Source organism: Gobio gobio (genome assembly GCF_949357685.1).
Source record: "Gobio gobio genome assembly, chromosome: 7".
NCBI lineage: Eukaryota > Metazoa > Chordata > Actinopteri > Cypriniformes > Gobionidae > Gobio > Gobio gobio.
Genome location: NC_137103.1, coordinates 15,880,893 through 15,903,601, shown reverse-complemented (window position 1 = coordinate 15,903,601; position 22,709 = coordinate 15,880,893). Strand labels below are relative to the sequence as shown.

At 37.7% G+C, this 22,709-nt stretch overlaps 2 protein-coding genes across 7 annotated transcripts in view; one reads left to right on the top strand and one right to left on the bottom strand.

Annotated features, from left to right (window-relative positions):
• prpf40a (PRP40 pre-mRNA processing factor 40 homolog A) overlaps positions 1 to 11,906 on the top strand; it is a 50,960-nt gene extending 39,054 nt beyond the window's left edge. For 2 of the 4 annotated variants that reach the window (XM_079821921.1, XM_079821920.1), the window contains 5 exons: positions 444 to 530; positions 6,653 to 6,746; positions 6,868 to 6,929; positions 11,101 to 11,238; positions 11,326 to 11,906. In XM_079821921.1, coding sequence (XP_079678047.1) covers positions 444 to 530; positions 6,653 to 6,746; positions 6,868 to 6,929; positions 11,101 to 11,238; positions 11,326 to 11,415 — 471 coding nt within the window. In that variant the 3' untranslated portion in view covers positions 11,416 to 11,906. The remainder of the gene's footprint in view (positions 1 to 443; positions 531 to 6,652; positions 6,747 to 6,867; positions 6,930 to 11,100; positions 11,239 to 11,325) is intronic. The other 2 variants (XM_079821922.1, XM_079821923.1) reach the window with 1 other exon arrangement.
• A 2,788-nt stretch (positions 11,907 to 14,694) lies between these two features.
• Positions 14,695 to 22,709, bottom strand: part of fmnl2a (formin-like 2a) — a 141,211-nt gene continuing 133,196 nt past the window's right edge. The window contains exon 26 of one of the 3 annotated variants that reach the window (XM_079821917.1): positions 14,695 to 19,612. In XM_079821917.1, the coding sequence (XP_079678043.1) occupies positions 19,503 to 19,612 (110 nt within the window). In that variant the 3' untranslated portion in view covers positions 14,695 to 19,502. The remainder of the gene's footprint in view (positions 19,613 to 22,709) is intronic. The other 2 variants (XM_079821918.1, XM_079821919.1) reach the window with 2 other exon arrangements.

The following is a 22,709-nucleotide window of genomic DNA, read 5'->3' as shown; positions in this document are numbered from 1 at the left end:
GGAGTTAAGGACTTAATTTGGACAACTTTAAAGGCAATTTTTCCTCAATATTTAGATGACCCTTATGACTGGTTTTGTAGTCCAGGGTCACACATTCCCCATTGTCGAGCCCTGGCAGTGTGTTGTAAACTCACGGTTATGGTAAGGAGCGTGACATTTCAAAACATTCTCAAAGCAGTTGACCAATCACAACAGAATGGTCCTCCCAACCAATCAAAGCACAGTGCACTTTCAGGAACTAAACAGAGCATTACTGACAGACTGGGAAGGGAGGTGCTGCAAAATATGGGGAAACATTCAAGCAGGAAACCCTATTCTAGTAGACAACAAAATCAACAAAATAGGTCCCCTTTAAAAGAAAATCGTTCTTGGAAAACCTGTCAACTAATTTGAATCAAGAATTTAGTAATTAATTGGTTATATCTGTGATTCTTTTTCTACAGCACGAATGTCAGCATCATCACTCAAAGACTAAAAAACACTCCAAGAAATCCAAGAAACACCACAGAAAGCGTTCCCGGTCTCGATCAGTGAGTACTGCCTCTAGTCATCTCGTATAATTTGGGTGAAATTCTTTATTCTGACATTGAAATAGGCCATTCATGTGGCTTTATATGAATGTATCTCTGAAGGGAACTGTCTTCAGAAAAGTTTTGATGGCATTTTCTTTTCATCTTGCCTCCGTATAATGGCAAATACAGGGTTTTTGTGTACGGGGTAACCACTCTATTTCTGCTGTTCCATATGCACCATCTGCTATCAGAGTGAATTTGCATTTTCATTCAGCCCATCTGGTGTTTTTGTTCTGACCAATTGAATATAAAATACGTAATTTGATTTAGTTTACTTTGTTTTTTCAAAACTTTATTATTTGAATTGTAGTTGTTAAATCATAATTTGTACAGGCATTTTACAGTTTACTTTGTTGCAAACAAACGAAAAAAAGAGAATTTTTAACCGCACACTGAAATCATTCCAGACTAAAGTTTTATTGATTTTTATTTATTTTATAAACTTCAAGGTGCACATGAATTAAAAGCTAGACTAGACAAGCACGAGCAGACGTTACAGCACATTGCTTTCTTCATTGCTCACATTACAACAAACATCCCCCCCTTTTCTTTGTAGATTACCAATTGGGGATAATCAGCTGGATTCAATTAGCAAGAGTAGAGCTCCAAGAGACTATGGCAATTATGCTGCATTCACGCTAGTGTTGTCACGATACTGGAATCTCTACCTTGAAAAATATAGATTTTCGATACCACTGGGAAAACCGCCATATATAGGTGATATATATATATATATATATATATAGGCTACTGCCCTGCCATACAGATAATAATATTATTATTATTATTTAAAAAAATATTTTCATTATTTTGTTGCAATAGCTTACACAGAGCACAGTGAGGCTTTATTTGAGATTTGTTTTACAAAATTTGCCAGAAAAGATAAGTAAACTGTAATAAAATAAGAACAAATTGCAAATGATAGCACAAATAGACTTAGATAAATGAAATAAACATGGCTTTACTTTTTTTTTTTAAGTATTTGGGTAAGAAATACTACAGAAATTAAATAATCAAATGTAAAATGACACTGGATAGTCTTCATTATAATCATAATAAATACAGATTACTGCTTAGTTACAATTAAAGTTATTCAGTCGAGCAGTCTGTTTTTTTTTTTTTGTCTTTTGTTTTTTGATTAACATGACAGACAGCTGCAGAAATATTAGACTGCTGTCACTTTAAGAGCATGTTATCTTTCTCAACTATTTAAGTTCCAAAACTGACTGTTTATCTGAATATTCGCCAAGACGGATATTTTGACATCATTTTGTGTGTGTTTGTTCTTTTTCATGCCTTATTGCGCTTAAACTGTCAATGTTTTGCACTCGTGATCTGTTTGAGAGGCTGCTTCATGTGTGCGGCACTCATATATATAGATCAGTGGTATGCACGCTTTAGGTGTGAGCCCGAAACCTTCAGGAATGAGTAAAATTGTGCAATACAAGCACTATTCAACTGGAGGGAATGATGTGACTATGTGCCGATTCGCGAGCACGCAGCTGGTATTGGTGTATCGAAAAGTAGTATTGGAACTGTTTCAGATATTTCAGTATCAATACATATCAAACACTAGTTCACACCATGTCGTAGCTATAGTAGTCTAGAGATGACAATCTGTGATGTTATATTCGGAGCTGTTCACGTCCTCCAACTGGGAATTATGTTTCTATAGCACCACTATCAGCGCCAAAAAAATCTGCAGTGGTCAGGTGGTACAACGGTCACATGGAACAAGCTGTAATTACGAGTTCTACGAGTTGACAAGTTGAAATCACGTAATTGCAGTAATTATGACCTTTACCACACAGGATGGCACAGGATATTACAAATATACAACTGCAGCAAATAGTAGAAATATTACAAATATATATATATACACACACGCACATGCATACATGCATAAACACTGATCAGGCATAACATTATGACCTAATATTGTCTTGGTCCCCCTTGTGCTGCCAAAACAGCCCTGACCTGTCGAGGCATGGACTCCACTAGACCCCTGAAGGTGTGCTCTGGTATCTGGCACCAAGATGTTAGCTGCAGATCCTTTAAATCCTTTAAGTTGTGAGGTGGGGCCTCCATGGATCGGGCTTGTTTACTCAGGACATCTCACAGATGCTTGATTGGATTGAGATCTGGGGAATTTGGAGGCCAAGTCAACACCTCAAACTCGTGGTTGTGCTCCTCAAACCATTCCTGAACCATTTTTGCTTTGTGGCAGGGCACGTTATCCTGCTGAAAGAGGCCACAGCCACCAGGGAATACCGTTTCCATGAAAGGTCTGCAACAATGCTTAGGTAGGTGGTATGTCAAAGTAACATCCACATGGATATCAGGACCCAAGGTTTCCCAGCAGAACATTGCCCAAAGCATCACACTGCCTCTGCCGGCTTCCTTTCTTCCCATAATGCATCCTGGTGCCATGTGTTCCCCAGGTAAGCGGCACACGTGCACCCGCCCATTCACGTGATGTAAAAGAAAACGTGATTCATCAGACCAGGCCACCTTCTTCCATTGCTCCGTGGTCCAGTTCTAATGCTCACGTTTCCACTGTTGGTGCTTTCGGTGGTGGAGAGGGGTCAACATGGGCACCCTAACTAGTCTGCGGCTATTCAGCCTCATACGCAACGCACTGTGTATTCTGAGAGACCTTTCTATCAGAACCAGCGTTAACTTCTTGAGCAATTTGAGCTACAGTAGCTCGTCTGTTTGATTGGACCACACGAGCCAGCGTTTGCTCCCCACGTGCATCAATGAGCCTTGGCCGCCCATGACCCTGTTGCCGGTTCACCACTGTTCCTTCCTTGGGGCCTCCCTTTGTAAAAACGTGTTGCCTCTATCTCCACCTCTTCTATGAGGTAAAATCCTTTCAACTTCATGTCAGACAAAGAATGTTTGGCAATCTTAAAATTATGATAAATTTGAGATGTATCATCCTGCCTCCTGATTGCATTTGTATGTTAAATGATTCTTGTGCGTAATGCACGTGTGCTTTTTCCAAGATATAACAATGAACATGAGCAAATATTAATATAAATCACATATGTACTCTTGCACAAGTGATCAATTGTCTAACCATGTATTTTTTCAATGTACGAGGATGTGTAAATGATTTACATTTAACATATTTAGTACAAGTCAAGAAGTACAATTGTATCATGGGAAGTTACCCTGGGCATCAACCAGAGTAGTTGGAGAGATGTAAGTATCCACATGAACAAGTTTATCCCTCAAACTAGAGCTCCCAGAGAAAACGCAAAGTGGTTGATCAGCATCAAGCCACTTATTGGGATATCCCTGTGAATTGAAATCTGCATACAGGGTCTGGACTTTCACCTAAAAATCCTCTTTGGCCCTGTCCCAAATGGCACACTTCATATGCACTTACGGTCTTGTTGACTTACAGTGGCTGCCGTGTGCGCGTTTGTCATTTTAGGTTTCAGAAGGATGCTCACAATCGCCCACTTTCCGGTCGATATGCACCCTCGATGCACACTTTTTCTGAGCCTGCACTGAAGCGAGCTCCGCAGCAGACTTCTTCCTGACAGTCAAAGTGGCGTTACGTTACGAAAGTGCAGACTCGTCGGAAGACCGTTTAGGGTTCCATTTGTGACAGGACCTTACTTAGAACAGATACGGTAGAGTCTTAAAACGTGGGTTACCTTATAGCCAGTTTTTAAGGATGTTGGATGAGCACTCTTTGCATGAAGAAGACTATTCGGTAACACTTTAGTTTAGGGTCCAATTCTCACTATTAACTAGTTGCTTATTACCATGCATATTACATATATTATGTATAGATAACACTGTCTGAATTAGTGGTCGACCGATATTGTTTTTTTTTTTATGGCTGATGCCAATATCTTAGAGAGCAGGGTGACCGATGGCTGATATATAATGTGGATAATTTATATTTATATGAATTAATATTTAATACATTTGAAATATGAACATGCTTATACTTTTAGATGGCAACTGCTTGATTCTGCAATCATATTACAGTATTTTTCACAAATAAAGTAATTGTTTAAAAATATATAGATAAAAAGGAAGTAAACACTGGGCTAACAGGGCACTCAGTAATCTGGTAAGTTTGTGCATACTGGTAATAATTGTTTTTCAAATACAGACATGGTAGCACTAATTTTACATACAGCACTGTGTAAATTACATTAATAAGACAGTGGTCAACTGAATATAGTGCAGCATATTTTAAAATCAAGGATTTAAAGTTTGTCACATCTCCAGCTGAGCTGAACTCTCCTGTCCGCGTTCACTTCGCACGGAGCGACTGTCATGCACAGAAACACATTAATGCAGGCTACAAATGCACACTTCAGAAGATCTTACGGCTGGATTTGATTCAATCTGAAAGGATTGTGAATTTAAATGTTAATCGGATATTCAGAGATTTGTTTTAACGATATAGATTGAGTGTATTAGCTGAATGTTGACGGTAAACGAGAAAGTATTGTTTGCCTTTCCGTTGCTAATAATATAAAAGCAAACCCTATACTTTTTCGCAAACTGTTTACTTTTTTGGTTGAACAGTTTTATATAATATCGTATTCGATTTGACTGTTTAACAGAGGTCGTAAATTTTTAGGCACGTTGCTTTTCTGATCATATATTTTTCTAGGCATGTTTTACCAATTTCAAACCACATAAATCCTAATAACTACTTTTAATTAAGTATTTAATCATTTATAAGTGATATATAATTGTTCACGAAGGCTGTAAATAAACTAAAAATACGCCTTATATTCAGGTGTGCAGAATTATTAGACACGTTTTCTTTAACAGATAAAATGAGCCAAAAAAGAGATTTAACTCAGACTGAAAAGTCAAAAATTATTAAATGCACATGAAAAGGATACAATACTAATGCAATACTAGAAATTGCTGTTAAGGCATGACCATTGGACAGTGAAATGTTCAATGGGTCAGCAGGATCAGACAAAAACAGGCGACGAAGAAAAGACATTAAGAATTAAGTATGAAACCATCAGGAACCCTTTAGTCTCCAGCGGCACCATTTTCCAGAACTGCAACCTACCTGGAGTGTCAAGGTGTCAGGATCTCAAAGACTTAAGTTAGGGAAAGAATCCTGAAAAATGACCCCCACTTTATAAGAATCACAAGCTGAAGTGTTGTAAAATACATGAAGTGTTGTGAAAACGGAAGATACAGGCTTTATAGACAGAGGTTGAGAGTGACTCTTGAAGGACCAGCACCAAATCCTCTTGTATCACTGTTTGAAGAATTCATCTTCCAGAATCTGGCTGTAAGTTTTGGGGGTTAGTTTTTAGTCCATCTCCTATCCTGAAGTCCGTTTTGCAGAGATGGACAAAAAAAGAACTCTCAAAACTTACAGCCAGATTCTGGAAGATGAATTTTTCAAACAGTGGTACAAGAGGATGTGTACATCTCTCTATAAAGCCTATTAAAAAAACAGTCTTCTGTATTCACAACACTTTATGCATTTTACAATTGGTAAAATGTGCCTAAAAAAAAAAATATGATCAGAAAATCAACGTGCCTAATAATTCTGCACGCAGTTTAATGAAGACAGAAGAATGTGAGCGCTAATCTACAACACCTAATCCTACCCAACACCTAAACTTAACAACAACCTTACTAAGTATTAATAAGCAGCAGTTAGGAGTTTGAGGCAAAAGTCATAGTTAATAGTGAGAATTGGATTATATTCTAAAGTGTGACCGACTATTCTTTTTGGTATCCTTTCTAGTAAGAGAGGAGACAATTTGTTCATCAACTTTTTGGATAGTTGAAAATACTAATAGTTGACATTACTGGTATCCAGGTGATTTGTACATTTGATAGAAGGTCTTAGACCGTTCAAATTTATAACGCAAATGCTTCAAAATTTCCTTCAGAGCCTTCGTAAATAAAACAGTTTAGGGTGTTACCATAATAAAGAATTCAAAGAGTAGGCTTATTAATATGTATTATTTGCTGCTTGGATCTGGTTCAGAGTTTGCAGGTATGCATTTACTCAAGACACTTTCTCACACATCCTCCTAACTTGTGTCCTGTGTGTTTGTTCACGGAAGGGCTCGGAGTCAGAGGATGATGAGTATCACTCGAAGAAGAAGAAACGTTCAACATCTAAATCTCCGTCTGAACACTCTTCCTCTGGGGAATCTGGTCAGTGTTGTTTCGGATCGATATCAGTGTCCTGCACAGCACATCAATACTGAATACATCATGACCGTTTAACAGAAGTCAGAGACTCTCAATGATAACCGTGTGATATTGATCTTCACAGAGAGAAGTTACAAGAAATCTAAGAAACACAAGAAGAAGGGAAAGAAAAGACGACACAAATCAGTGAGTAGAGAAGACCTGAACCTCTTTTATACTTTTTCGTTGTGTAGCCACAGACTCGAGTCAATTGATGAGCCTGACTACATTACTAAATGACTTGCCCACAGACAAACATAGCACATCAGTGTTTAAGACTTTACAAGTCTTAAAGGTGCAGTATGTGGTTTTTCAAAATTGCTGTTGAACACTGTTGATATTTGAAATCAACCCAAACAAACATTCATTGCTCCGCCCCCGAATGCACAAACACACAATGCAAGAGTGACTCTTTTATCATAGAAGCGAAGCAAAATAATGCTTCACAAAAAAAATTACGCGAAGACCACGAACGAACGACAAGGAAACAAACAAAAAAAGAGCATGCAGTACATAAGAGTATATACAAGCAAGACTTGATTGTTCGGGCCAGATTTACTAAACACGGCAAATAAACGTGAGAGCGCAATTCCAAAAAAGCATAGATGGGAGTGGAAAGTTCTGCGCGTGATCTACTAACGACCAGTGGTGTAAAGTATCAGAGTAAATGTAATTAGTTACTGTTCTTAAGTATCTTTTTGGCTACTTTGTAGTTTTGCTAAGTATCAAATATATTTGCAACTTTTACTCTACTTGACTACATTTATGACGAATGAAATGTGTAACTGCATTACTCATCACAAATGTATTGGAGTAAAAAGTACATTACATTTTGCATGGCACCTAACTTTTTCTGCAGCAGTTTGTTTCTGCTATAAAGAAGAGATATCGCATTCGCCATTTAAGGGCATTGAAGGTTCTATATCTTGTGTGTTTTGCCTTTACTCAGCCAAACTTGTCAACAAGGCTACTTTATGTGAATGCGAGTGAATTAGCATGTAGTTGCTGAAATGCAGGTGTTTGATTTAGAAGGTGAGGTCATGACTAGAGGTCGACTGTTTGATGTCCCCCTCTGCCTGCTAACTTTTTTTTTACCTGATAACTTCCCAATAAAATGGTAAAACTTAAGTTCTTATCCTTCGTTCTTGATCTAGCCTTATATATTTCATTGGTTAAATTTGATGCTACTTTTGGAGAGGGAATTAGAATAACATTTGGAGAGAGAATGCAAGTAACTTTTTGGAACTGTATTGTCATGAGCCTTCAAGCAGCTGTAGATTAGGCAAGAAACATGTGTGATTCAGACAACTTCAGGCAGCACAGCGGGTTTTTTTTTTTCGGTTCGGACTCGCTGCTTGCTATGATACGGAATATCCGCAGAAGTGTTACTAGTATCTCATTTCTCAGATAGTTTGTTTCTGTATTGTTTCTCTATAAAAATGTTGATACAATGTAAAGTATTTGCTCTGGCTCTTGTTTTAAATGATTTTGTTCCCGTTATTATGCTTGTTGTTGTCATCTGTTGACGTTGTACAAGCAGAATGTGGCGTTTGGTCGGTGTTGCGTTTGTCCCGCATCACCTCCACTGTGATTGGACGGCTGGGTGAAAAGTGACCATGACAGCCGTCTAATCACAGTGGAGGGGTGTGACAGACCACACAGATGAACTGTCACAAGTTGATGTTGTACAAGCAGAATAAGTACTCTACTTGTACTTAAGTACTGTTAAAATCACATACTCAATATTGGAATTGGTAACTTAGAGTAATTTTCGCTGTAAGGTATCTGTACTTTTACTCAAGTATGGTTTTCAGGTACTCTTTACACCTCTGTTGGCGCAAATTAAAGAACACAGACGTAGCCGGATCATTTTCATTTTATTGGGTGGTAAATAATGGCCCAAACGGCAGTAAATTGACGTGTGCAAACCCTAGTAAATCACCTTGCGTGATGCATTTAGATACTCTCTTCCCATAAATTATGCTTCTGAAAGGGAAACTCCTACAAATGCATCTGTAATAAGTTCAGCTGCAAAAATAACCCTGTCCATGCCTTTTCAGTGCTAATTGTTCACTGCGTGTTTTTAGTAAATGCTGACAGTACTTTTTAGTGCCAAAAGGGTTTGCGCTAATGCAAGCTGTTCGTTTTTCTGGCGACTTGGGGCCAGATTTACTATGATACTCAAAACCAATGTTTCTCATGTATGGAGCAGAAACAACACAACCTTGGCGTCTGTTTTCAGGTCTTCCTGCGTGGGTCTCTTCAGCACTGGAATGCTTTTTTAAAGCTCTTATCTGATCATCTGATCATAACCCTTCTTTTTCCAGTGATTATTCTTTTGTAATATCTCTCTTTCAACAGTCTCTTACAAATCTCCCTCTTGCTCACACTCCCTCTTCTTCCATCAATAACGGCACAGAGAAACAATATTGTTGGCCTCACTTTCATAATGATTTTTTCCCAGCTGATGAATGAGAAAAACCTTGAATAATAAAAGCCAATCAGAATCCATCCTGCTTTATAGAGCTGGAGCATTTAAAGCAGCAGGTGACACAACGTCAGCGTGTGCTTGAAATAAACAGAACAATATTGTTCTTTGGTGAGGACACTAATATAGTTATCATTATAGTTATATTTTAATGTCCAAGGTAATATGACATTAAATCCGCATCTTTGTGCCATCTTAAGCTTTCACGTATCAAAGCAATTTCGAAAATAGAAAATCCCTCTCCCACTTTACTGGTTATCTTTTCAGTAATAGTCGTGCACAAACATACAGCGCGAAAAATGTCTCTTATGAGCTATTAGTTTGAATCATTCTGTGAGTTGCAGACTGAATCTGTTAGAGTGGTTCTGAGATGGAAGTCTTTACTTTCCAAATGAACAGAACTGTTACGTTGTTCTCGGGTTTGTGTGATATTTTGCTGAGCGTGTTTTTGAGCTGGTACCTTGACTGTCGTGGGTAGCTGAATCCCGAAGCTTTTCGTATTCTGTGCGGTGAACACTTTACTTTTATAAGGGCAATTCTTTCTAACTTTGTCGTCTTTTGTCAAACCCTTACATTTGAATCCACTGAAACCAGCTTCAACAAAAGTGTCTTTACACTGTCGAGGTGTTGCACTACAGATTAATTTATTACAGCTCAGATATGGCATAAATGCATTCCTCTGTAATTACCAGGGTTCGTACGGTCTTGGAAAAACCTGAAAAAGTTATGGATTTTTAAAATGGCAATTTCCAGGCCTGGAAAAGTTTTGGGGGGAAAAAATAAATCCTGAAAGTTTTGGAAAAGTCATGGAAATTTGTTTCAAAATATTTATATGATAGAATATATGTTTAAGTGATAATAATGGTTAAACTACAATACTTTGTGTTCATTTGATCCATCCGACTGCGGCAATCCCATTAGATTTCGTTTTGCAGCGTTGGGCATTATAACCAATCACACACGTTTCTGTTGAGCTTATGAATGTGATAGCCAATCAGAGGCATTCAGATTAGTGATCATTGAAACAAAGTTTTCTTCCGTGTGCGCGTTCTCTGACTGAAACGCGTGAATTCTCCCATCATAAACAAAGTGCAGATTCAATGTAAGACATACTCTGTCTGCTCACACATCAAACTAAATAATTACGATATTATTGTAGACGTTACACATCGCAAACCACTTGTTGAAATTTTGTTGTGGGTTTACAGCATGTGTACTTGCATGTACTTGCCTAAGAAAATACTTGTTAATACTGTAACTACAGGTAGCTACAGGGCTTCGGTTTAGGTTCAGGGTTAGTAACCTAGTTATTGTAATTACTGTAATAAGTTCATAGTATGTACATGAGGAACAGGACTGTAAAATAAAGTGCTACCACATTTTGTTGTAAATCATAAATAGTACTATTGTAGGTAGGACTGTTTTGTGTAGTACATTTAAGGATATAAGGATTTTAATTGTATTAGCATTTGAATCAGAACCATAAGTATTAAAGTCCTGTCCATTTATAGTAATAAAGGATGTTTTGTATTTGTTGAAGATGAATAATTAAATCATGCCTTCTATCAGTCCCCTGATAACCTCAATTATAAATAAAGCACCTGTTAAGAAGGTCATTCATCCTTTACTGATAAACAAGCGTATTGAATATGATTTATTATATACCATATGCTGTCCGTTGAGCGTAATTTGCATTTAACCTTGGACAATTTGATAAATCGTCCAATTCCTCGGTGCTACACATTTTACTCGCATACTTTAGACACAAGTTTTCTAAAGTGTATAAACGGCCATTATAGGATAATGAATATCTCACACATTTTCTTGCAGGCCTCCCCTGAGTCTGAAGGCGAGAAAGAGCGGAAAGGAAGAGAGAAAGAGAAGGATAAAGAGAACGACAAATCCAGAGGGAAATCACGTGGGGAATCCAAACAGAAATCGCCCAAAAGAAAGAGCGCAAAAGAAGAGGTGAGCGAACACATCCGTGACCACGTCTGTAGTCTCTCATTTACTCTCTCCCAGATGTGATGTGAATCTCTGTTGTCCGTCTCTCAGGGTGGATGGGATACGTCTGGGAGCGAACTGAGTGAAGGAGAGCTGGAAAAGAGGAGGCGCACTCTCCTGGAGCAGCTCGACGCACCATAAATCACTCGCTGTCCGCCTGTCCGTCTCTGTCTCTCTTACTTGCATTCCTGTAATGTGTTTTGCATCCTTTTGGAATGTGCTGACAGAATATTGATGGGCATCTGAGTGTTGGATATTTGGCTGTGAATTCATTGACTGTCATGTAGTCTATCTGAGAGGCAGTATTGTCTGAACATCAGCACTCTTCTTGATCTGGGTGGCATGTTTGACTTTTGTAACATTATTTTCAGAGGTTGCAAGTGTTAAGTTGCCTTTAACTGCAGAACCTTTTTAGGTAGTTGTATATTTGTTAATGCCAATAGTTTTAAACTGATAAAAAAAATTGAAAAATGACCAAGCCTGCATAAAAACACCTATTATTCAACTTCAGATTAATCTGTGAGATTGTCTGTGAAAGCCATTTTGGGAAAACAATGTTATCAGTATGGAAAAAAAAATGTCTGCAGCATTGTTTTCAACTTGAATTTTGACAAATAAACTTTAAAAATGTTGGCTTGTTGTTCTAAAGTGTACTCGACTTCAGCAAAATCTCTTCAGTATCTTTAGATGTCCTTTGCGCAAAGCTGGTTGAACAAACTCAGAGTTTCAGAGTAGGTTTAAAGTCGACAAATCCAACCTGGTTAAATCTGGACATTTGCTACTAATGTCAACTCTGCAGTGAACAACCAATCATGAAACAGAGTTTACAGTTTGATTCACTTCTTGTGAGAGTCCATGTAATTCAGATTAAAGGCCTGTTCACACCGGGACGATTTTCGCACGCGTTTATCGCCGACGTTTAACGCCCCGGGACTAAACAATGGGCGCCAATGTGAGTGTTCACACCGACGCGCAAAACGCCAGGCGTAAAAGCGTAATTTTAAAAAAAAACGCCTCGGGTTCGTTTTTTTATTTTGACGCGGCGTGTAAAAAAACTGTCCGACCAATGAGATCGGCGCTTTTGTTCACGTGCCTGGAGCTGCTGAAGTGACAGTAAAACACGACTTGGTGGCGCTCAAGCACTCTTGCCGAGCACACATTGATACGACGAATAAGTAGTAAGTAGACAAAGAAGAAGATGAACTGCTAATGCTGCTTGCCAGTTAGCAAAAAGTGTGTGAATGGTTTTGTCCATATACATATGTCTTGTTTTGGCAAGCACGTAAATACTGTCTCTCTTCTCCTTCTGTGTGACAAGCGAGTGTCAGAGGCTTAAAGTGCCGCAGCACCACCTTGTGTACCGGGAGCGCATCTACTGAATGTGCACGTTCACTCAGCGCATCGCCAGTGAAAATCGCTTGGGTGTGAACACTCAAGACGCGCCGAAAAACGGCACGAAAAACGCTGGCGATAAGCGCGCGCGATATTCGTCCCGGTGTGTACAGGCCTTAAGGGGACGTGTACACGACAGCAATGTACTAAAACGGAAACGTTCTTTTTTTTTTTTGGCATTAGACGACAACATTGTCACAACTATCCCCGTTCACACGTATCTGTGAAAACGACTATAAATTCTGTATTCTGCTGCCAGGCCAGTTGGCGGTGACTGTGTAAACTACAAACGTGTTCATAGCTAGTGTTTCAATACTATTGTGAGACAATAACGGTATTGTTTTCATAAACTTGGACTTTGAAACCTGTTTTCCAAAGGTTGCTTTTTCATGCCACCAAAACAGTCGTTGTAAACGGACCCTATGAGATCGGTACATGCATACAAAATATTTCCTTGTCAATTTGTTGAGAGAAAGAAACAATGAAACAGTCAGATATTTCCTTGTAAAACTTCTGTGGCAATCAATGCAACTGAATTGACTTAGTTGATCATTTATATATGTTCATAAAAGTTTCTGCTGGTCTTATGAAGGTAAATTTAAGATCTTTTCAAGACAAATTGAAGGGAACTTAACATGTCTATATGTTCTCTAAATGCAAATGTCTAGGAAGCAGACAATGAGTTGTATAAGCAGCACTTTAAAGTTTGAAAATACAATTTCCAACAGATCTCCATTACTTTTTAATAAATTTTGCAAAAAAATAAATAAATAAATATATATATATATATGTATATATATTGAGATTAAAGTTTGAATAGCTCTACTCTCAATCACTAGAATATGGAAATAACTGCTGAACTTCTGATCACAATGCCAAAAAAAAAAAAAGTGATCTTTTCAGTAGTTTTGTCTTGTTTTCCAGTGCAAATATCTAAAGATTCTTAAATCAAGATACATTTACTTGAGAAGCAAAATGACAAGAGAAGTGATTTTATGATTAAAACGAGAACAAATCTCTGCCAACGGGTTCAGAAAAATCAACAAAATTCAATGAAAAAGTCATTTTTATATCCACTGACAGATACTTGTTCTTGTTTTAAGGATAAACTCACTTATCTTTTCATTTTGCTTCTCAAGTAAATATATCTTGATTTAAGGACGTTTAGATATTTGTACTGGAAAATCCTGAGGAAGATATTCTTTTTTTTTCTTTCTTTTTGCCGTGCGTGCAATTTAATTTAGAGCCCTATGAAAATTTTATTTTTCCATTTAATGGTTAAATTACATTGTATCAGTCAATAAGCCTGTCTAATTAATTCAAATCATGAAACATATACAATTTAACAGCAATTTATTAAAAGTTTAACAAAAAAATTATTTGTAGGGCCCTATGAAATTTTCTCAAAATCAGTTTTTTACCAAATTCTGTGTTTTCCATTTTTGGGTAAACTATTTACTCACATAAGGGTGAGTAAATGATGACAGAATTTTAATTTTTGGGTGAACTGTCCCTGTACTGACCTACTTTTGATTTATTTATCCAAAAGTTGATTATACACTAAATTCCATTTTTATGAATGGATTCTGCGATTCCGTACCCGCTTTCCGCATCGCGGAAATCATAGGGCCCTAATTTAAGACCTGCGGTAACCCTGCAACAAGCACAAAATAACACACAGTAAGCATATAGTGATTTGAAAAGATGGGTGATTTTTCAAAAAATCTTTCACTGCAAACTACTTTAATTTGACTTTGCTTGCAGTTTATTGGTCTGCAAGTGCAGTGTAGTGAAAGTTACCAATGGTGTTGAGAAGTAAAAACCAAAATGACATTTCCTCAAATTAAACTCAAGTTTGCTTTGGAAGCCACAACAATGGGCTCTGTGCAACAGGCCTCAAGTGCAATATCTGTATGAAGATCTTTGCAGTGCAGCCTGAATCTTGCCCCTATTTTATCACTAAACTTTTTTGGGATCATCGTCCTGCTTCTATTCACCCTCTCAAGAACAACACAGAAGACCAGCATTGTGTAAATAGTTTAATTGGACATGGATAAATCATCTAATTTTAAATCTGAGAACAAATCTTTTTGCAGTAAGCATACAATGCCTAAGATACAGAGATTTTGGAAGAAAAAAAACTTGCCAGTTTAACCCCTTTTTTAATGAATGGAAAACGGAGAGATGAGACAGATGTCTAATACTTCTACGGCATCTGATTTCTGATGTGACACTCTAGTTTCTTAGGTGTGCTGTTGCCACGTCTAAAAGGCCTGATTCAGGTTTCATTAAATATACAAAATGCAGGAAAAAAAGAGAAAACTATAAGTTAAAATATTCAAATGTTGTAGTACAGAATGTTTTTTGTTTTGTTTTTTTAAACAATATGTACAATATTAGAAGATTAAAAAGTTAAAAAGATTCAACAATCTTGTAGCAAAATATCTGTACATTTAACAAATGCTTCTTTTTTTTTTTTGGATTTATATTTTTGCTTTTAAATAGAATAACACAAAACAAGAAACTTGAACTTTCATTTGTGCAGGTCATAGAACCACACAGAATTCAGTTTATATAACAGCCCTTATTTCTCATGATCTGACCCAGAACAAGAAACAAGTCCAGTTACAGCAACTGAAGTCTATAAGGAACCAGATCGTGTGTCGTGAAGAACAAGTGCCACAGGGAAGCAGGTTTGCTCTAGTGGTCAGTTAATGCAGTAGTGGCAAGTGCTTAAACCGTATTAAGGAATATGCTGTGTTCAGAACCATGTGGATAGACAGTATTATGTAAGTTGTCATTATTACAGACAATATATTCAACCCTCTGACTAAAACACCAGATTCCATTTACAATAATGCACTTCCAATGGACGTCTATGGGGCAAGTGTACTAGGGTTTCGAAGCAGACATAATGTAAAGCTCATATATTTATTAAAGCATTTTTTTTGTCTGAATTAGGGGTGCAAAAATCAGTTCCTGGATGAGCACAACCTTTAACCCTAATTAAACACGCCTGATCCAGATAGTCAACTTACAGGTATGGTATGTGTGTGTTGGAACTAAACTTTGCAGCTTTTTGCACCTCTGGGGCCTCATTTATAAAAACGTGCATATGCACAGATTTGATTTTAGGCCGATTTGACTAAAATCCACGCCAACGTTTTTAAAATATTTATACATATAACATATTTATAAAAATGGTCTATATAGCTTTTATGTTGGTTTTGTTGTTTCCTTATAAAGGTCCAGAAAATCATGTTGGTGGGGTTTTTTAATTTGTCAATCGATACATCTGCCCTGTTCAGGGAACACAAGAACGAGCAGTAATCTTAGACAACTTAATCCAGATATTTGAATCCAATCCGCAAATTCAGTTTGAAGAACCAAATTAGCCAGAGCTCCGTTATCACGATTAAAAGATCTGGGATCTGTCAAATCATCTCAGATGTATTAAGCGAGGTACGAAGAACAGACCCCTGCATGAACCAGCTCAAACCAGATGCCATGCTTCAAAACATACCTAACCAGCATATGCACTTTTCCGTGTGGCAAAGAGTCTTGAGTACTGCAGGCATTTGGAAATCTAAGCAATTCTTGCCGCCCGGCATTCTCGAGTAAAGGATTTGTATACCGACTAGTGCTCTTTTATATGCTAATGACATTAATTAGATCTGAAACCATTAAGCAAGGCACAATTTCAAGATCATTTTACATTTATAAATTGCACATCTCAGTCTCTACGTACACACGTTTGAGAAATGATCCTAAGCCTAAGTTCTTGTAAAATCACCCAGTTACACAGAAGCGTTGTATTGCTATTTGTAAGAGAATGCTGGTTTTAACAGACGAGATAGTAACTGATTCTATCACAATAGTCAAGTTAACGTGTAATGTAATGTTCTGTATTTTCATCTATTCATTTGGAATGTCTTGCCCCATATAAACTGCCATTTTAAATGCGTTATTGTAAACAAGATTTTTGCTTGTTTTTACAAACTGAGAGTAGTTGGAATTAGTTTCTCTTCACAGAGCTTCACCTGTATTAAACACGGTACATTAGTTAGTAATTTGCTGAGAATGCTGAAGTCTGATTCCAGAATTTTCTTAAAGGCTGCTGATGTTCTTGAATTTCACTTCTGCGCTTTGGTTTACGTCATTATAACCAAACCACAGTTTGATGAGCAAAGCCTAAAAGCTGTTTTAATTCAGACTTGTCAACAGTCTTTCAGAAATGTGAGGTGCTAGAGTTCTACAGCCTCCGGCTTATATTTCACACGTGCCTTTGTTGCATCAATCCTTTCTAAAAAGCCTTTTCTTTACACCTTCTCCTACTGAACTTAACTCTCTCTCCTGACACACCTCAGCTCGCGAGTCACGACCCCCCAGTAACCCCACCCTGACTGGGATCAACACTTCTGATGAGGCATGGATCAGGATGGTCGATTAGTCCAACAGCCGAATGACTAGTCGATTCGTTTATATAGATTTCCAAGGGCCTGTTCCAATACCCACGCATGTGGTCTTTGCACTTGACCACCTGTTTACTTGCATGACCTGCATTTGGCCCAAGTGGGCGTGAAGATCGCAAGTGTGTGTAGAACTTTTGATTACTTGATGGGACACACCAACGTTATCTCACAACCAATTTGTAGGCTATGTACTTGTACAAGGTTGCTAATTCGTACGAATTTGTATGACCTCACTCGTACGAATTTGTACGATTTGTCCAAACCCCAGTGACAGGTAGGTTTAGGGGCGGAGGTTAGGGGGAATTGGGCAACTCGGGTACGAATTGCCATGAGATCGGGTTGGATCTAATTAACTTAGAATTAAAAGTTTTTTCTTGACATCTCTCAAGTTTGGCGAGTTCCTGAGCATAATGAATGATTAAATAAACTTAGTGTGTGTTAAGGACTTTTCAGACTTGGGACAGTCTTGTGCACATACACATCAAGTGGCCAAGACCACAAGTGTGGGTATTGGGACAGGCCCATCATATATTTAATGGTGATGCTTTAACGTGGATGAAAGAGTGCTGCAGTGATGATGTGTTTTTGTAGGCCAATCCAGAAGTTAGCGTCACCCTTGTTCCCTCGGAAAAAAAGCCAATAGGATTTTTCCACTGACTTTTGGATTATTGCAGAAAATAAGCTTGGAGACCAACAATAGAGTTTTTTTCATCATGATAATCTTCACAATGAACAACTTTTATTAATTTTGAAGCCTAAATATGATCGGTAGCAGTAAAAAGCTAAACATAAACAAACAACACTATGGTCAATGTCACCAACTTTTTATTTAAAATGTAGTCTTTATATAAAAACATTTTCCCTAAACGTTTGAACAGTTTGCAAGAGCGTAGGCCCTATCATACACCAGGCGCAATGCGACGGCAGGTGTTTTTTTGCTAGTTTTTAGTTTGCAGTTAACATTTTCACGTCCAGCCAGTTGTTTAAATAATAAATGCACTCGCGCCATGTTCGCCCATGGGTCTGAAAACGAGGTGTGTATTTTTTGTGTTATTTAAAGAGCGCGTTAGATACATGCGCCTCTTATTATACACACAGGGATGCGCAGCAGCACACAAACCTTTTTAAATATTAAAAATAAAAGGATTCCTCTCTGGAGAAGCGTTCAGTCTTAAATAGTGAATGTAAATAGCGAATCCGCCATGGTGCAAGCACAACTGGCACAACTGGCTTTCAAAGGGAATGGGAGATGAGCCTCTGATTGGTTTATTGCACATTACGCCCAAAACACCCATGACTAAGAGACTAGGTACAACCCTTTTGGACCATGTGCCTGCCCTGATGCGGCGACTGTTTTTTTCTTCAGACCATGCGCTCAGATTGAGTATAAGTACAACGAGGCCGTGACAGTGGACTTAGATGAGTTAGCTGTTCGCCATTGACCACGTCTTTAGTCCCGTTTAGCCATATCAACTGTCTTTCTCAAGCCAAGTAAAAGCTTTAGAAAACTGATGCACTTTATGCACATAAGGACGATGGAACCAGAAGCGTTAAAGTGCTAACTCGTTTCTTGGTTTTGGCCTACAAAAATAGGTCATCCTCGAAAGACTTAAAGGATTTTAGTGCGCTAACAGTCCACCAGTACTGTCAGCACGATAAAACCCTCTTTGAGAAGCTACGTCTCCAATTTCATCTTTTATAGCACAATTTGTGTAACAAATTCATAGCATTCAGCAATTGAAATACTTTTACTAGTGGACTTCAAGTCACTTTCTGTGAGAATTGTTATTGTTATCACCCTTCAGCATCTCAAGCCTTCAACACTGCATTTTTTACAACAGTTCAACTTTTCAAAATGCTTCTCAAGCTGCATTCCAATTTATTGGGCTCCATCTATCAGTTTTTTGAACACAAGAATGTGCACCATGTGAACAGGGTCTGACGGACCCTATACAGGGCTTCTTTAAGACCGACTAATAGAGTCATTCAGAGAACACACGATTGGTCGATTTTGATCTGTGGCGAAAGCACTGGAATGTAAGAGGCCTTTGTACAGGTTCATTATACATAAAGTGTTGGAACAGTTTTACATTCTGACACTTTCTTGAGAAAAACACTGACCTCGCCATCTACAATTTAAGCGCCATAAGATAAAAGACACCGTTTGTTTTATAAAAAATCACAGACAGAAGACTATGACTAATACACATGTATGATTCAACACCCGATGGGACAGATGTTAAATATAGGCACTTGACTTTCAGACCTGCTGTCATCTTCATCAGTCCTTCATTATTTTGTTCAGGAGCAGTTAGCTCCTCCTCCACTCCTCCAGCCCATCCAATCACATCCTCTCTGCCCTCGTCACATGACCATCTCTGTACTGTTGATTGGCCGCAAATTCTGATCATCAAATCGTCTTCGAACGCTCCTCCTGACGGCGTCAGCGCGCCTGTAAGGCTGGTTTCTCAGATCTGATACAGGAGGAACAGAATAAAACAACGTCAGTCACAGAGTTCAGATCTTCTGGACATGCTGGGGGTCAACTGGGCAAAGCAGCTTGAGTTTTTACTGGATTTTATTTCAGCTTCTGAACTGAATGGAACGGAATGGAAACTGACACTAACTTGTTTTTAGACAAGGTTGTTGGGGAAACACAGACAGAACGATACGTCCAAAACATATTTCAACTCTCAAGCCACACATAAAATGTCTGAATGTCACTGCATTATATAACAAAATATCAACACTTCTTCATTTCTGCTTTCATTCGTTTTGTTCAATGACTTTTAATAAACCGGTGTTTAGGTGGTTTTTAGTAGAGTATTCATGTAGGTCATGTTCCCAGGAAATGTGTTCCTTGAATGCAATATAAGTTGCTTTGGATAAAAGCATCTGCCATATGCATGTATGTATATATGCAAGTCAGCTCTCCTCAGGTTCACACAGTCATCTTAGCAGAGTAACCACAGGTGTGGTCATTAACTATCAACGGATGCAGATGAAAATGCATGGCCAATGAATTGCAATGTGCAGGTCTAAACTTGTAAAACGTCCCTTATTATATTAATTAATACACGGTACTGACAGTCACACAGATAGCATGACTGCAATGTACACAACGGTTAAATAAGCATTATGTTTTGGGTAACTTACATTTTAGACAGAATATTAAAAGTTACTTACAGCAATGAAAATAGCTCAAAACTAAACAAAAGCAGGGTCAGCCGTTGCTCTGAGTAACATACAATACTGTGTCTGTACAAATCAGTGTTATTGAACAAATCGTTCGAGTCAACGATTCAATGACTCGCTTATGAAGACCTGCAGAAAAAGTCTGACTGACCGTTTTTCTGGAATACACAAAACACAGATAAGTCTACATGTTGTTTTGTACATAATTGAATAATATGGTTTATTTAATCAGAATGCATGGCCACTTTTAATGGTCTTTTCTCTTGGGTCTCGCACATTTCAGGACACACTGATCCAAAACAATGCTTAGCAGACTTGCGATAATGAGATAGTGTCCAAATGAATTTATTTTGCCAAAACATACCTCAAATGTCTTTTTTATTTACCAGCACATATGGTGCAGTCTGATGCAAACTGTTAGAAGTCACACAATTTACATTACAGCCTCAGCTGATTTAGCAGCCAATGAGATTGCTTGCTCAACATCGAAATAGTCTGATTCGATATTCGCTGCGAGCTGGTTCCTCTGAAACCCTCCATCTACCCCAGCTCCACCTGTCTAGATCTGCTATGGAAAGGTTCTTCAACCCTGCTCCTGAAGAGCTACCATCCCGCGAGCCTTCAGTTTCAACCCTGCTCCAACACACCTGTCTGTAATTGTCAAGTAACCGTGAACAAATCCACTAGATGACAAGCCTGCAACCATTAGCCAAAAAAGGTCACGGCTAATGCTAACGCTGCAGCTGCCAGTACAGGAAAGACGACCAGAGGCTGTTGAATGGATGACAGTGGAGAAGAGGCTTCACTACACTAAAAAAAAAACACTTTTGTGAGGAAACAGCTTATCATTTAATGAATCGACTGCCTGTCTGCTAATCTTCAACATGTTTTACGCTAAACAATACGTTTGTTGGGAACGATAAGTAGATTTTACTATGATAAAAAGGTAATTTTATAAGAGAAGGCAGAGAAGGAAATGTCGTGAAAGGTAGGGCTCGTTTACGGCATTACCATAGTATTTAATAGTGATATTGTATACTGTCTAAAGAAAGTAGAAAATACTGATGTTTTCTTTCTTTGGCTTTCATATTTTACCAGTTATGATAAGACTTGAATGGTAATGACTATTATAACTGCATGTACGCACATGACGCTGATATTATGCATTTTAATGAATAAAGAGAAAATTAATAATTTAATTATTGTGTTTTATTGTATGTTGTTTAATGAAAAATATTTTTTCTATTGCTGCCAGGTTAGTCTTGTGCTGTAATGATTGATGATTCTGCTGTGTGCCTAACAATAATGATATAACACTTTTTAATAAATTAAGGTAAAACAATTAGGGCTGTCAAAAGATTAATCGCGATTAATCGCATCCAAAATAAAAGTGTGTGTTTACATAATATATGTGTGTGTACTCTGTTAATTATTAATTATATATAAATACACACACAAGCAAGTATATATTTAAGAAAAAAATATTTGTATATATAAAACATTTATATTTATATATATATTATAGATTATATAAATGTATATACAGTATATACATGCAAATATTTCTTAAATATATACATGAATGTGTGTGTATTTATATATAAATAATAATTAACAGAGTACACACACATATATTATGTAAACACACACTTTTATTTTGGATGCGATTAATCGCGATTAATCTTTTGACAGCCCTAAAAACAATACATTAACTATTAAATTACAATGAAAAATCTTAAATGGGGTTTAATGCGCACTGCAGTGAACTTTGCAGCTAATAGAGATACTTTTTTCCCCTCAGTAAAGCACATTCCACAAACATTGCAGTCCTACTGTACGTTTACTAGTGATATTACACCAAATGTGGAACATTTATTCACAAGACCAGCGCGCTAATCCACTGATTAACGTAAACTGTAACTGTCTGTCATAAAACTTTGAAAGGCGGGCACTGACGTCACTGCCATTACACAATAGGCTGAGAGATCCAAGTTAGCCATTACGCTTTCTCCAATGGTAAGAGATACAGACCCTCTCATCTCCCTATAATAAGACATTCTCTGCCCTGAATACACTTGATTTGCTGGCTCAGGTGTGTTTGGGGTTGGAGCTCAACTCTGCAGGACGGTACCTCTCCAGGACCAGGATTGGAGACATTAACATTGTCATATCCATAACAATACAGAGAGTTTGTATGTACTACGGTATTGTCTTTCTTTCAGTAAATGTATTGACATTTAATGCAATGACATTCTGACATTTTTAATGTGTTAATTTGGGGTCAGTGTACCTACTACAGAAGCTCAACTCAAGGTTTTAATATCACTAATGAAGACTCAACTATCTCTAAGTGGGGGTCAGTTTAAAATGAGATTA